The sequence below is a fragment of the Gadus morhua genome, chromosome 15, assembly GCF_902167405.1.
Source record: "Gadus morhua chromosome 15, gadMor3.0, whole genome shotgun sequence".
NCBI classification, from domain to species: domain Eukaryota; kingdom Metazoa; phylum Chordata; class Actinopteri; order Gadiformes; family Gadidae; genus Gadus; species Gadus morhua.
In genome coordinates this window covers 8134731-8149356 of record NC_044062.1, presented here as the reverse complement: position 1 = coordinate 8149356, position 14626 = coordinate 8134731, and the positions used below count along the sequence as shown (strand labels likewise).

Here is a 14626-nt window from a genome sequence, read left to right as displayed (position 1 = left end):
TCTCCTTCAACGCTCTCTTCTCGTTCTCTATGCTCCCATCTGCCCTCTTCTTCACCCCCCCCACCCCCAAGGCTCTCCCTCCCTCCCTCCCTCCCCCCTTCGCCCCCCCCCTGCCTGCCTCCCATTTTCATTCCTTCCACGTCCTCGTCCACCAAAGGCCCTTTCCCGCTCGGAAATGTACACCCCATTGGTTGAGGGTATGCGTCTCTCTCGGCGCCCCTGATTGGTGGAAGCAGCGCTCTGTTTGTGGTTGAGGCTGACGACAGCACTGGCTGCCAGGGGTGAAATTAGAGACTACAGCCACACACACATATACATACACATACACACACACGCGCACATGAATACCGATACAGACAAACACACTCACAAACATATATGTACCCGCACAAACACACGTCGACGCAGACACACACACACACACATTCGTACACACATCGACGCAGACACACACACACACACACACACACACCTGCAGACGCACGCATCATGCACACACATTCATGCACCTGCATATCGATGCAGACACACACACACATCTGACACACACACACACACACACACATCTGGTGGCGTTTCCTGTAAAGTGTAACCGAAGAATGTGAGAAAAGCTTTTTAAAATAGTTCTGCCCAGATGTGGGAGAGCTGGTGATCTGGGATTCGTGGTGCGTGTCTGTGTATTTGTGTGAGCGATAGTGTACGTATACGTGGAGGTGAAGAACCAAAGCGAGGTCACCCTGGCCCTGGCCTGTTCGGTCCAGAGCCAGGCTAGTGCAGAGAGAACCCCCCGGTCGTCACCGACACCTATGTTACCCCCAGCCTGATGTTATTCCAAGGTCCTGACTCCAGGGCTAGGGAATGTGGACCGGGCCCTAGGATTAGCAAAGTCCACTCTAGACACACCTACGGGGTGACGGTCCTGGACTTATGCTGGCTCAGCAAACTGGATAGTTTGAACGCTTAGTGATCTGTTATGAATGTGTGAGTTTGTGTATGTAGTCTGATGGCAGGCAAGCTCTGATGTTTGAACCGGCGTTTACCTTTCTTTCGCTTCAAGTTTGTTTCGACCAATCACTTGGGGGAGGGGGATGGGTGTCAACTTGAACGGCGGAATCACAGCAAACATGAACGTCTAACGATTGGAAGGGACTAGATTTACTTCCAGAAATGTTATGTCTGCCGGTTATTCTGTCACGGATTCCATCTTTAAAAAAAAGAAAACAAAATCACTAAAAGGCAAAAGCTTGGACGGGAGAGCAGACTACACTCTCGCTTTAGCAGAGTTGATCGGACCTGTTTGCGTTAACGACGCTGCTTAGCGGTGTTCATCGATTGCGAGACTATTCTAACTTATCAACGTAGTGATAATCGATTGGAAAAAAAACAATCAAAAACTGTTTAGAATTGTTCATTTGAGAGAAATGCTGATAATCTTAGCCAACCACGATATTGTTATTTTTTTGCGTTATTTTATTTTTGATTAATACATCTAGTAGCTCTTCAAAGAGTCACTTGCAATGTGTGTGTGTGTGTGTGTGTGTGTGTGTGTGTGTGTGTGTTTGCCGGCGTTAACAGGTCTTGTTAAAGTGTAATTCCTCCCAGAACCAGCAGAGGGGGGTGTTGAGAGTCTTCTCCAGCCAGGCTATGGCGACTCTAGAGGCAGGGAGCGAACACACATATGTCTGGTGCACAGTGCTGTTTATTGCAGGCAGCTGCTGTCCCCCGCTTCATCACTTCTTTCTAAGCGTGTGCATATGCACATGTGTTTTTCATCCAGCCAAAGTGTCATATCTGATTAGTGTTTGATCAGGTTTTGCCTGCAAGCCTCCCAGATTATTTGTTTACAATTGTTCACTAAAGGCAGATACCTCCATGAAAACCCGTTTACTGTGGCTGGCTCCAGCTCTGTCCGTGTGTAACACTAATGGGCCTCATGAGCTGGCAAGGTTTTAATTTGTGAATATTAACTATGCAACATGCATGTTTATCATTGCCTCAAAAATGTATTTATTTGATATTACGTAAGAGAGTAGAGAAGTTCTTTCCTCATATGTTGTAGTTTTTAAAATATTCCTTCATTGTGTGTGTTTGTGTGTGTGTGTGTGTGTGTGTGTGTGTGTGTGTGTCGCAGCACCCAGACTGAGGGCCTGATAATTGGCTTGTGTAGGAGTGTCAGATGGCTGAAGAGGGGATAATGGTGGACTCAAGCTGCGGCCATCGTGCCCAGCGCTAGTGCGTGTGTGTGTGTGTGTGTGTGTGTGTGTGTGTGTGTGTGTGTGTGTGTGTGTGTGTGTGTGTGTGTGTGTGTGTGTGTGTGTGTGTGTGTGTGTGTGTGTGTGTGTGTGAAATGCAAGGATGTTTTTTTTTTTTTTTTGTGAATGGGCTCCCGCACCTCTTCTGGGCCCCACTCCCCTCCCTCACCCCCCAGTCCATTGAGGGCCTGGTTGGCCCTTTGTGAAGAGGGGATGGGAACCCAGGAACCTGGCAGCGCGAGGCTGACCTTCTAGCACCTCGCTTCTGCCCCCCCCCCCCTCCACTACCCCTCTCGTTTTTCTCTCCCTTCACTTGCATTTATTTTATTCCAATTTCTCCAAACAACCTCCTCCTCCTCCTCCTCCTCCTCCTCCTCCTCCTCCTCCTCCTCCTTCTCCTCCTTCTCCTCCTCCCACTTCTCATCCTTTTCCTTCTTCTCCTCCCTCTCCTCCTCCTTTTCCTCCTTCTCATCCTCCTCCTTCTCATGCTACTCCACCTCCCCCTTCTCCTCTTCCTCCACCTCCCCCTCCTCCTCCTCTCAGCCTCCTCCGCTCCTCAGCGAGATCCGCTTTGTCTCATGTCTTATTTGTCACTGCCCTTACTTTATTCACTCACACCTACCCCCAATTTTCTCTCTCTTTCTAGCCCTCTCTCTCCCTCTCGCTCTCTTTCCCTCTATACCTTTTACCCAGAAGCCCCTCCCCCTCATAAAAGACTGAGAAGGAGGGGGTGTTGAGGTGAAATCAGCAAAACAGTGAATGTAGTTGTGGATGGGTGAAGGAAATGGCCTGGAGGAACAAAAAAGGTGGGGTTTGGGGTGGAGAATGGTCAGCGAGGGGCTTAAAATAGGAGGATGCAATTAAGGCAGTGGCTGGGTTTGAATAAAAGACGCGTTGACATTAACTGTATTTGAGAACGCTTTATAAATCTCCCCCCCAAGTTCTAAATCTTCATTTTACACACTTCCCCAGGCCTTTCTCCTCCCTCGTCTGTCCACCGCTCAGAGCCCGGTGTCTATAGAGGGGGAAGTTGTTTTTGTCTTTGGGAAGCGGGGGTGCTAATCGAGATGAGGATTGTAAAGGCTGGCCTGTGGTTTAATTTTGGGGCTGAATTAACCGGAGATGTTAATCAACACCTTGGCTGCTGCCTGCGTTGAGTAAGACGCAGTGTATTTATTCAAAAGGAAACGGTACACTCGGTTTACCGTTGTATGGTCACAGCTTATAGACCGGGATGGAACATTCAATTAGGTTAGAATAAAACTGTATCACAACAACTGTGATCGCGTTACACATTCAGTTATTAAACTGCACAAACGGGTATACAAAATGCTGAGTGTGTGTGTGTGTGTGTGTGTGTGTGTGTGTGTGTGTGTGTGTGTGTGTGTCTGTGTGTGTGTGTGTGTGTGTGTGTGTGTGTGTGTGTGTGTGTGTGTGTGTGTTCACAGGGAGATCGCCTTCACCCGGCAGCTGCAGAAACAGTCCCCAAAGCTGGCCTACTACTACCTGGGTTTCTACATCCACTCCTGCCCCAAGATGCGCTACAAGGTGAGGACTCACAGGCTCTCCTTAGCACTGATCTCCTAACAGCATTCACTAGGTTATGACTGGAAACATGCTGCTATGCTGCAGTAGCTCTAGAGAGGTTGCTAACTACAGTCAGGCAACTAAAGGGTTACAGGTTTGATTCCTGATCTCCTGCTGGCCAAGATGTCAGGGTGTCCTAAAGTGAGCCCATTGAGTTCTCACTTAAGATTCTGTGCCGGGACTTGGCTGGCGTGGCTGTCAGTGTTTTATGGGGTGAGGGAGAGTTTACCTTTTAGTGTTAACCTGACAATACTTTCATACATGTACACCTTCTCGGTATAGACACTCTGGCTGGCTGCACTTCCCTCGTGCGGCAAACACACAACTTGTGCCGTAGGCGCTGTTTTTGTGTTACATTTTTAAGTCTTAGCCCGACTGTCGATGTCATTCACTGGGACATACCGTAATCGTGAACTTCTTCCCTCACGTTTGTTTATAACATCCAATGGGGCAATGCACGTCCTGCCACGCTCTCTACACTGAATGATACATGGATTCGACTTTCATGTGCGAGTCCACATTGTGTGAGGGCTTGAATGTTTCCGCAAGATGTGTTTGTTATTTTAATCTCTCGGGCAGAGCCCCTCTTTCCAGAGAGTCTCTCTCTGTATACAGAACACCACGGATGGCCAGGCCATCTGTGTGTTTCCTGCACAGACTATTCCAGCAGTGTGTGGACACAGGGTCAAAAACACACAACGGGACAGACGTACAGACAGGCGGACAACAGACGAACAGGCAGGCTGTTGACTAGACGGGCGGAAAGGAATGTACTGAACTCTTTTATCTGCCTAATGTTGATGTGAGGCCGGATTGCAGACACCTATGGAAAGTGTGGTCTTGCACGCACACACGCACAAATCCGCAAAACTTTAGACAGTTTCTGAGTTTGTAACTTCTTTCTTCATCTCGCTCTTAATCTCACATCTTCTCTTCTCTGGTCCGTGCTCAGAGCTTCAGGCCTTAGTGGGCTACCGGTACTTGTGTTATCAAAATGGGCAGATGTGCAAAGCAAAGCAAGGATGTGTGAGTGTGTGCTCAGAGAAACGGGTCTTTGATCCCTATAGTGTACCTCAACCTGCCTAAACCCATGGACAACAGGTCAATAATCTCAAGGCCATTTTGTTTTCTCAGACTACTTCTGAGTGGCCATTTTACTTTCAGTTAGATAACCACCAATGGATTTCAAAATTAAAGTCAGTTTGTATATGATTAGGTTTACACAATAACCATAGATTGCTCGGGCATTGACTGTGTGACAGTGAGTGTACCTCCACCACCGGCTCCAGGCAGAAAGCCCTGGTTTCAGCAGGCTAGTGACTGCCTGCCTGCTGGGGAACAGAGTCTCACAGAGACTCCCTTTCCCCCTCGCTTGCCTGTTGTTTTAGCTGGGAGGGCCTCAACGGGGGGACCGCCTCGTTCTTTCTTCCTCCTCTCTTCCTTTCATTTTTCACCCCCTAAACTGTCACGTTCTCTCCCTCCATCTTAGATTCTCCTCGTGTTCTCCCTCATCAATCAGTCCTACTTGGTCCGTCCTTATGGTGGCTGGAGAGTAAAACAATTGTACTTGGTTTAGTACTTTTCCTGGCTATCTTCATTGTATACAGGGAATGGGTTTACCCGAGTGATTATTGGTGCTTGGCACTTTGTTCTGTAAACATCTTTACTGTACCGACAGCGATATGTTGTTGTTTCTCTTTCCCCTAAAAAATATACTTGTTGTAAGTGACTTTGGATAAAATCGTCGGCTAAACGCCCTGAATGTAAATGAGAGCAGTGGCCTGATTCTGTGTGATAGTCTCGACTCATGTCGAGACTATCTTCGTGTTCGCAACCACAGAGAACCAGAATATCAGCATAGTGCTGGAATAAGGCCATAGTGTTCGAATACAGCCATAGAACCACAATTCCCATAGAGCTGGAATACAGCAATAAAACCACAATATCATGCTAGAGCTGTAATACGGTCATAGTGTTGGAATACACCCATAGAACCACAATATCACCATAGAGAGTGAATAATGTATAGTGTTCGAATACAGCCATAGAACCACAATATCACCGTAGAGCTAGAATACGGCCATAATGTTGGAATACGGCCATAGAACCACAATATCACCGTAGAGCTAGAATACGGCCATAATGTTGGAATACGGCCATAGAACCACAATATCACCATAGAGCTGGAAAACAGCTATAGTGTTGTGACACAGCCACAGAAGCAGAGCAAAGTCATAGGAAGCGAAGGAGAGATAATGCAGAGGCAGCAGGCAGAGCAGGGTAGAGGGCTGCTGAAGACATTAGTGGTTGAGTGAGAGGTCAAACAGACGGAGACAGCCTCTGTAACTCAAGCGACATTGGTAAGCAATGAATACATGAATCCATGCACCCCTCTACCGACAGAGAAACTGATATTCAAGTGCAGTGTTTCACTTGTGCACACGCACACGCACACGCACACGCACACACACACACACACACACACACACACACACACACACACACACACACACACACAGGGTATCACATCAACAGTCTTGCAACGGCAGACGACACAGTCACGCGATGTATAATGTATATTCTCTGTGCAGGGCGGTGTAAGTAAGCAAGGCTTTCCAAGTCCATTAGCCGATTGCCTAGGAATCGCCCCATACAGCCTCCTTCCCACATGGAGGCTGTCGCTTGGCTGTTGTTTCATTCAGCCTGTGCCTGTCTCTCTGGAGACTGATGTCTTGTTGGGCTGATGGCAGAGTGCCATGTGCTTTTTTTCCCCCCTCTCTCCCTTTTTTGCATTTTAAGGGGTTTATGTAGTCCTCTGCCTGCTCCTCTTGTGTGTCTGTGTGTGTCCGCGTGTGGAATGTCGTCTTCACCGAGGGTGATCTGTGTGTTATTGTCAGATCGGCTGTTTTCGCCTGTGTGTCCGCGCGTGTGCGTGCAGAATGCAGATGCTGCCTTCGTATGAGAACCGGCTCCCCAACGCTCTCAACCTCGGAGTGGGTTTACTGGTTTACTCCGGCCCCCCTCCATCCCCTCATATCTTCTCTTTTCGTGTTGTGCGCTCGACGGAGTGCCGCGGCGCACAATGTCTTTGTGCGAGCCACCTCGTCCTCCTTTCCTCCCAGGGAGGGACACTGCGCTGGGGTGAGAAGGTTGCTTAGTTCCCACCTTCCTGCTCACACATGCTCCCATAAGCACACCCTCTCACACACACACACACTCTCACACACACACACACACACACACACCCTCTCCCACTCACCCGCTCTCTGTGTCTCAGTTCATGCTCTCATTTGCATATAAGCCCTGAGTGGCTCCATTAATGCACCAGCACGCTGTGGAGTTGTTGCGGGTCCCCAAGATGGAGCCTTGTTGAAGCCCTTATCCCTCCTGGCACGGGGCATTCCTCTGGGTTTCTACATCTCGGTCCTGCTGGGTTCTCCCCTGAAAGACCACAAACACTGGCACTCGAACCCTGGTGGAAACTTCTCTCAGAACCTTTCCAACTCCACCTCCAACCTCACTCATTCCTTTTTTTTTCTTCAATGAAAATGTCATGTTTTTTTCGAAGGTTGTTTTTAGAAGACTGATTGGGCTGCTAGGAAAAAGTGCTGCTGTGATCGATGATACAATGATTATTTGAGATGACTTTTACAGAGTAGTCTTTGCTGTATAACGGCGGTCTCAAAGAGCATGATAAAAGCCTCTTTGGGTTGTACCTACGTCTGTTCCTCGTGTTCTGCCCTGCAGGCTTTTGTATAGTTTCTTCGTTCCCTCCGTCTCCATCCTGGTCTTCCATACCCTCGTACTGTAGAACCAGTTAGAGTCTCATGCCCACCACCTAGTCGCAGGTCTCGGGGAATCTGATCAACGTGTCGCGGGTCGTTCCCCCCCCCCCCCCCCCGACACTGCACTGAAGGGTGTGCAGAGGAGCTGGAGTCCAGCCAGCTGGGGCTCCAGGGGGGGGCGGTCTGGCTGGTGTCAGGCCCTCTCCTTTGTTCCCCGGGCTTGGGCACAGTCTCCCACAGGGGCTGGCTGGCTGGTGGAGTTGGCCGCTGCGTGCGGGGTCAGACGTGACATCCTGCCCCTGGCTCTGGTTCCCCAGCCCTCCCTGGGCCTCTGATGTCAGGCTGCAGGGAGCAGAAGGTGAAGCCATTGGAGGCTAAATGAGAGCAGAGGTCTTGGCCCTCCTGCTCCCTTGGTCAGACATCCCTCTCATGGTGCCAGCCCTCTAAACAAGGGGGCTGCTGATGTTAAGGTCAAGTAAAACCAAGAATTACATTTAGCAGACGCTTTTATCCAAAGTGACTTATATTAAGTACATTTGTCAGAACAAAGAAACAATATATCGCTGTCAGTACAGTAATGATGTTCATACAACCAAGTGGCAAGCGCTAATAATCGCTAGGTTAACCAATTACCCGTATAGAACAAAAATAGCTAGAATAAGATGTCAGAGGACTAAAGTACTATTTTTAAGTGCAAGAAGTAATACATACAATAAGTGCGGACATTAAGTGCCAGGACGTACAACATACAATACGTGCGTAAGAAGGATGCAGGGGGGCTGGGGTGGTTAAGAATGCCTTCCTTTTAAGTGCTTAGATGTTTCCTTTCAGGCCTATTGAGCACTCGTGATACCCATGGAAGCTTGGAAGCAGAATTAAGACTGGTGTCTTAAAATGAGTACATCTAGCGGTGTACCTTTTCAGCAGTAGCCCGCGGACCCCGTCGTTGGCTGAATTTAACTTTCCTGGAGGCGGGGGTCTCGTTAAAGCGGGAGCCGGCCTGAGTCATGCGTTCTGAGATCCTGGCAATGTTCAAGGTCTTCAAAGGATCTCGATGCCAGGTCCGGTTCACTAATATGTGTCGCTGTGGTTTGAATGAGTTCAAATGTGTTCTGGGCTGACGTCTTTAGCAAAAAGTATAAACAAGCTACTAAAACTTGTTCTCAGAAACAGTTTAGTGTTTTTTTTTTTTTTATCTCATTCCTTCTTGGTCCATCGCTGACTCGTTCCTGCTTCAGGAGCCAGTAGCTTGCATGTGTTCAGCATTTCATTTGCTTTTGTTTTCATGATTTTCCACTCTTTTCGGTGTCGGACTGACCGGGAGGGATGGTTAAGTGCCACGTTGTTGCAATTTTCCATTGCTGCAAAGTTATTATGGGATGTCTAAGGTGCTTCGTGTTATTTTTTTTGCGTCTACTATTATTCAGGACTGCAAAAGAAAAGCAGACACTGATGTGGATGAAAGAGTAGTTTTCTAACTTTGGCCCGAAGGGTCTGCCATACCTGGTCTTGACAAATCAACCACTTGTGTTTTCAAGGGCCACACGCACGCACTCTCTCTCTCCCAAACGCAGACGCACACGTCGAAACACACACACACATCCACACACACACACACACACACACACACACACACACACACACACACACACACACACACACACACACACACACACACACACACACACACACACACACACACACAGGACGGACCCCTCGGAGGAGAGAGGGGGTCACGTGAAGGGGGCTCTTACCGTTGTTGTTATTGTTCTCTGTGAAAGAATGTCTCGGGCCGAGCCCAGGAAACCATTCCATTTTTCACAGAAAAGGAAGAAAGCTCAACGAGCCAGAGGAGGAGAAAGGCGACATATGGGCCTCGAAAAAAGAAGTGACAAGATGTGTGCCAAATGGGGAACGGACGCGAGATGAAAAGGAGTATTTGTCTCAGGGCGGTACTTCACTGACTTTTTAAGGGGTGCTTTTTTGCAGCAGCTGCTACTTCGTTTCTCTATTCTGTCCCTGCCTCTCCCTCTCAGCCCTGGAGCAACAACCTCAGTCACCCAGCCAGTCGCCCCCCAACCCCCCGGCAACAAAGCCCAGGGTCCCCGCAGGGGCCGTAGGGTCCTGAGGGCCACAGGACCAGTCAGGTCCGGGGCCACGAGCGCCGTATGAGGGACACCAGTCCAGGGAAGCCTTCGATGATTGTGGCGTCTTCCCTCAATCGAAGCGAGCCGATTTGAGGTGCTTCTCTATCACCTGCTCCTGATTTGAGACGATGGCAATACAGGGTGACAAACGACCCAACAGTGCAGAGCGACAGAGAGACAGACAGACAGACATAAGTGAGAGAGAGAGAGAGAGAGAGAGAGAGAGAGAGCGAGAGAGACGGACGGAGACACAGACTGACAGTCAGACAGTCAGACGGACGGACGGACGGACGGACGGACACGGGTACAGAAACAAAGGAGAGGAGGAGAAATCATTGTTTACTACAGTCGCACCCTGCATATATATATATTTTTTTTATTATGTTTATTTATTTATTTTTTCCACAATGTCTTGTTTTTTTAAACGATTTATGATGACCATATGCTCTGTAACGTGACCTTGGGTGTCTTGAAAGGCGCCTCTAAATGAGATGTATTATTATTATTATTATTATTATTATTATATGAAGTCCCTCATCCTGGTCCAGATTCTCGGGGCTGTGGAGTTGTGCAGAGGAGGCCCAGCCGTGCGTAGACTCTGCGTACTCCACCCCGACCTCTCATTGTGTCTTCAGTATAGGTTATATTAATTATTGTCTGTTATGCCCGGTTGGAACGAGGACCGAACTTTTCTTGGGACACAAACTTAATTAGTCTGCCTAGCCCCTCCTCCTCTCCGCTCTCTCCTCCATCTTCTTCCAGACCTCCAGGTGTGTCTCTCGGCGCAGGCTCTGACACGCCCGCAGCCTGCAGACAGGAGCCTGTGAGTGGTTGTTTTTCCATGAGGAATGGAGTCTGTGGGGCCAGGCTGGAAGGGCCTTTTTCTGTACTTTATGCATACCTGTGTGTGTGTGTGTGTGTGTGTGTGTGAGCTAAAGGGGTGTTCTTCACTCTGTGAACGATGCAGATTGAGATTGATAGCGGGTGAGATTGAGGTGTGTGCACCAGGGAATTCCTTCCAAATCGTGAACCGTCTTATTGTAAGGTGTACGTTAAATGAAGAGTTTCCACTTTGCATTGGTTTCTACAGTTCTGTTTAGGAGTGTTTCTCTTTGTCCACCTTTGGTGTGTGTGTGTGTGTGAGTGTGTGAGTGTGTGAGTGAGTGAGTGAGTGAGCGAGCGAGCGAGCGTAGATCTCCTGTGGTAGTAGTAGTTCCCCTGTGGTAGTAGTAGTTCCTACATGTTGGTGTAGCGTCGTGCAGGCCCGGGCGCGGCGGCCTCCTCTCCTCCACGGCGGTCCTTCTGCTCTTACATCTCCTCTCTCAACAGCCCTAGATGGAGGCTTCGGTCGGACCGGGGAAGATGACGGATGGGAGGAGGGGAGGGGAGGGGAGCTCTGGTCGGGAACGATGAACCCGTGGCCCGTGTGTACTCGGTAACATGTTGTTGTTTGACAGAGAGGAGGGATATGCAGTAGTCGCGGCATGAAGGGGTCTTATTGCGTTAATTGCCACATCCCGACGCCTAGACGCACCGAGTCATGACAGCCCTGGATGGCAGCGGGTAGAGTTACTGTGTTGACAGCGGCTTGTTCGTGTCGAGACCGGCTCCGCCGTCGCCATGCATCCAGCCTTTTGATTTGTGATTTCTCTTGTAATGGAAGCAGTATTGAGTTAGGTCTCCTTGTTGATGTATTCCTGTTGCCTTCTACTCTAGCGTTTCCCACAGTACAGTACAACACCCTTCAAAGGAGATCAAACCAGATTGAGTTTTCACCCTTAAAAAAAAATCTTCTCGTGCCCCTTTACCCTGCCTCCTACCCCCTCTTTCTCTCTCTCTGGCTCTCCCCCCCCCCCATCTCTCTCTGGCTCTCTCTCCCTCTCTGGCTCGGGCAAATTGGCGCATTTCTGACAGAAAGATCCTTGTTTGATTTAACTCAACAGGAGACCACCAACAGTGCAGCACTCAAGTAGAAACATTTGCTTAGCTCTTATTCTTTTTCCTTCTCCTGGACATCTCTTTCTGTTTCCCACTGTTTCCTTTCTCTCCGCTGTTGTTGTTCTTTCTGGTCACGGCTGTGTTTGTAAGAAATCATGAACAGCCCTCCTCGCCGTGGCAACCGCTGCCTGGTACCCCCTAGGACGAGTGCTGACAGGGTGAGGGCCACGGGGGGGTCAGAGCTCACCGGGGTCGGGTCACACGATTGAGTCGTCCTTATGAGTACTGGTGTGGCGGGGGTGATGGTTGGTGATGGGGTTGGGGGGGAGGGTAGGGAGGTCAGGGGGGTGAAGGAGAGAGCTGTGGATGCGGTGTCAGTGCTGAGGGGATCCAGGGCCCTCTATCTGCCAGCCCGAGGTGTTTGCCTTCCCATTACCTTCAGCTCTATTTATTTTCAAACCTGCCACGGCCACACCGCCCCGCCTGAAAGGAGCAGTGTCTGAGGGGAGAGAGGAATGGGCGTGGGGCGGGGGGGTGGTGGGGGAAGAAAAGCTTTCAAAGAGGCCCAACAGGCAGAATCAGTTAGACTCATGAATGCCGCTAGGCGTTTACTTAGAGCTGGGGTCCGGGGGGCTGCACATTGTTCGTCTTGCGAGAGCTGGCTGTTATTTCTTTTTTCATCTCCAGCAGCCGGGATTAGGGGGTTCTGGTCTGTGGCCGGGGAAGCCGGACCTGGACAGCAACATGTGCGAGCTGTGGTCTGTGTCAGAGGAGCTCATAAAGGCCGGGGGAGATGGGGAGATAAAAGGACGGCGGGCGGCGAGTTGATGCCCATTAAAGCCCTGCCCTTGGACTGCCTTCCCCCCCTCCTCCCCCCTCCTCACCCCTCCTTCTTCTCCCAGTTAGTTTTCTCTTCCTCTGTCTTGGGCGAAACGCGATCCTGTAAAAATATTTTCTCCTCATTAACCTGTCATCCTCTCGGAGCCCTGACGCATAGCCAGGTTGGGAGGGGAGCGAGCAGCAGAGCTGGGAGGAGGGTTTCGTCCGGGGGTGGGTGGGGGGGGGATTTGATTTGTAAGGGACTTTGTGGGCCTGGGGGGGAGGAAGAAGGATAAGGGGGCTGGAGGGAGAGCGACTGGCCTGGATGTTGTATTTATTTGAAGGTCGTCTCGTGGTAATGTGTCGAGGGGGGGGGGGAAAGACCCTGGCAGCTCCCAGGTGTGTCAACAGCGCTGGCCAATGGAAATGTCCCAAGAAACGCAGACCCCGGGTCTTGGGACATTTCCATTGGCCTATGTGTGTTTCAGTGTGTGCAAATACACATATTGTGCCCCCCATGATGGACAAAGTGTGTGTGTGTGGGTGTTTGTATGTATCACGTGTGTATCATGTGTGTATCACGTTGTGTGGGTGTTTGTGTGTATCAGGTTGTGTGTGTGTGTGTGTTTGTGTGTGTCATTTTGTGTGTGTATGGACGTATATGTATCACTTTGTTTGGACGTGTCTTTCACCGACATGGTACCCCTGCCTCGATGCGACGCTGTTCTCGTTGCGGACGCTATTTGTCTAGCTGTGTGTTTGTGTGCGTTTGCGCTGTTTACATGTGTCTATCAACAGTGTACCCTGCACCTCCTGCACCCCCCCATCTCCCCTGTGTTTTAAAAGGAGAGGTGTGTGTGTGTGTGCGTGTGCGTGTGCGTGTGTGAGAACGAGCGCTGGGACGTGGAGCTCAGGTCCCTGTGTTTATTGGTCTGCAGAGGGCCATGCACCGACGTGACCCAGGGTCAGGGTGCTGGCCTGGGTGGGATCAGCCTCCCGGGTCACACTGGGCCTCTTTGTGCTGCCCTCTCTCCTTGTTTTAACACCAAGCACAGAATCCAACACAAGGTCACTCTGGGACAGGACTAGCCCCCAGGTTGGTCCGGTGAGGTCAAATGTCCACGTCCATCCCTCCACAGCGGAACTTGACCGGCGAGTAATCCTGCTGCTTCTCATTGCTTGTCTCGCTAGCTCTTCGTTGAATAAAAGCCTGAGACATTCCCACAGTCCGTGCTTCCCCACGCCAGACGAAGGGACAGCCCCCAAGCCAGAGACAGCCCACCAGCCAGGGAAGAAGTCGGTTCACAGTGTGAGCGAGCGCAACAAGCCAGTGAGCTCATGCTTCTCTGAGACCTCCCCTTGGATATGGGAGCCTCCGTGTCTAGGGCTGGAGTAGGTGTTGGGCCCACTGGCAGAGCACATCAAACATAATATATAGGTGCTCTCTCCTGAGGAGATTTCAGCTCTTCTGATACCGTTATCAAAGGAGACCTGTGGAGACGGGACGGTTGGAGAATCTGCAGCGAGTGGAAATCACAAAGACGCACGCACACACACACGCATGCACATACGCGCATACACATAGTCACACACACAGATACATAAACGGTCACACGGACACAGTCACACGGACACAGTCACACGGACACACACACACACACACACACACACACACACACACACACACACACACACACACACACACACACACACACACACACACACACACAATCACATGCCTCTAGTTTTGCTGCGGGTCATTGGAGACGCTACTGGAGATCGGCAGCAGATGTGTGGTGTATGGCAAGATGGCGGTTTTAGGTAAACCCTCTTCTCCATGACATATTGACAGCCATCCAACCTTGCCCCCCCCCCCACCACCACCAGCCCTCCCCCCCAGGACACACTCAAGTTAAACGTGCGGGAGGGGTGGGTTGGGGGGGGGGTTGGGGGGTGCAACTCTGAGCCCCAAACCCTGCAGTGATGTCATCACCAAGCTGTGAGAGATCAACGCAGAGAATGTTTTGATCCCAGTTATAGCCACGGGGCAGGAAGAGGGCTCTGGGCCCGCGGTGGCTTACGCACGCACTGCTCGCTC

At 50.4% G+C, this 14626-nt stretch overlaps 1 protein-coding gene across 3 annotated transcripts in view; it reads left to right on the top strand.

The window, feature by feature from the left end:
- The window catches only part of ate1 (arginyltransferase 1), a 56565-nt gene that overhangs the window by 28346 nt on the left and 13593 nt on the right, over window positions 1-14626 (top strand). For all 3 annotated transcript variants that reach the window (XM_030379977.1, XM_030379975.1, XM_030379974.1), the window contains one exon: window positions 3701-3800. In XM_030379977.1, the coding sequence (XP_030235837.1) occupies window positions 3701-3800 (100 nt within the window). The remainder of the gene's footprint in view (window positions 1-3700; window positions 3801-14626) is intronic.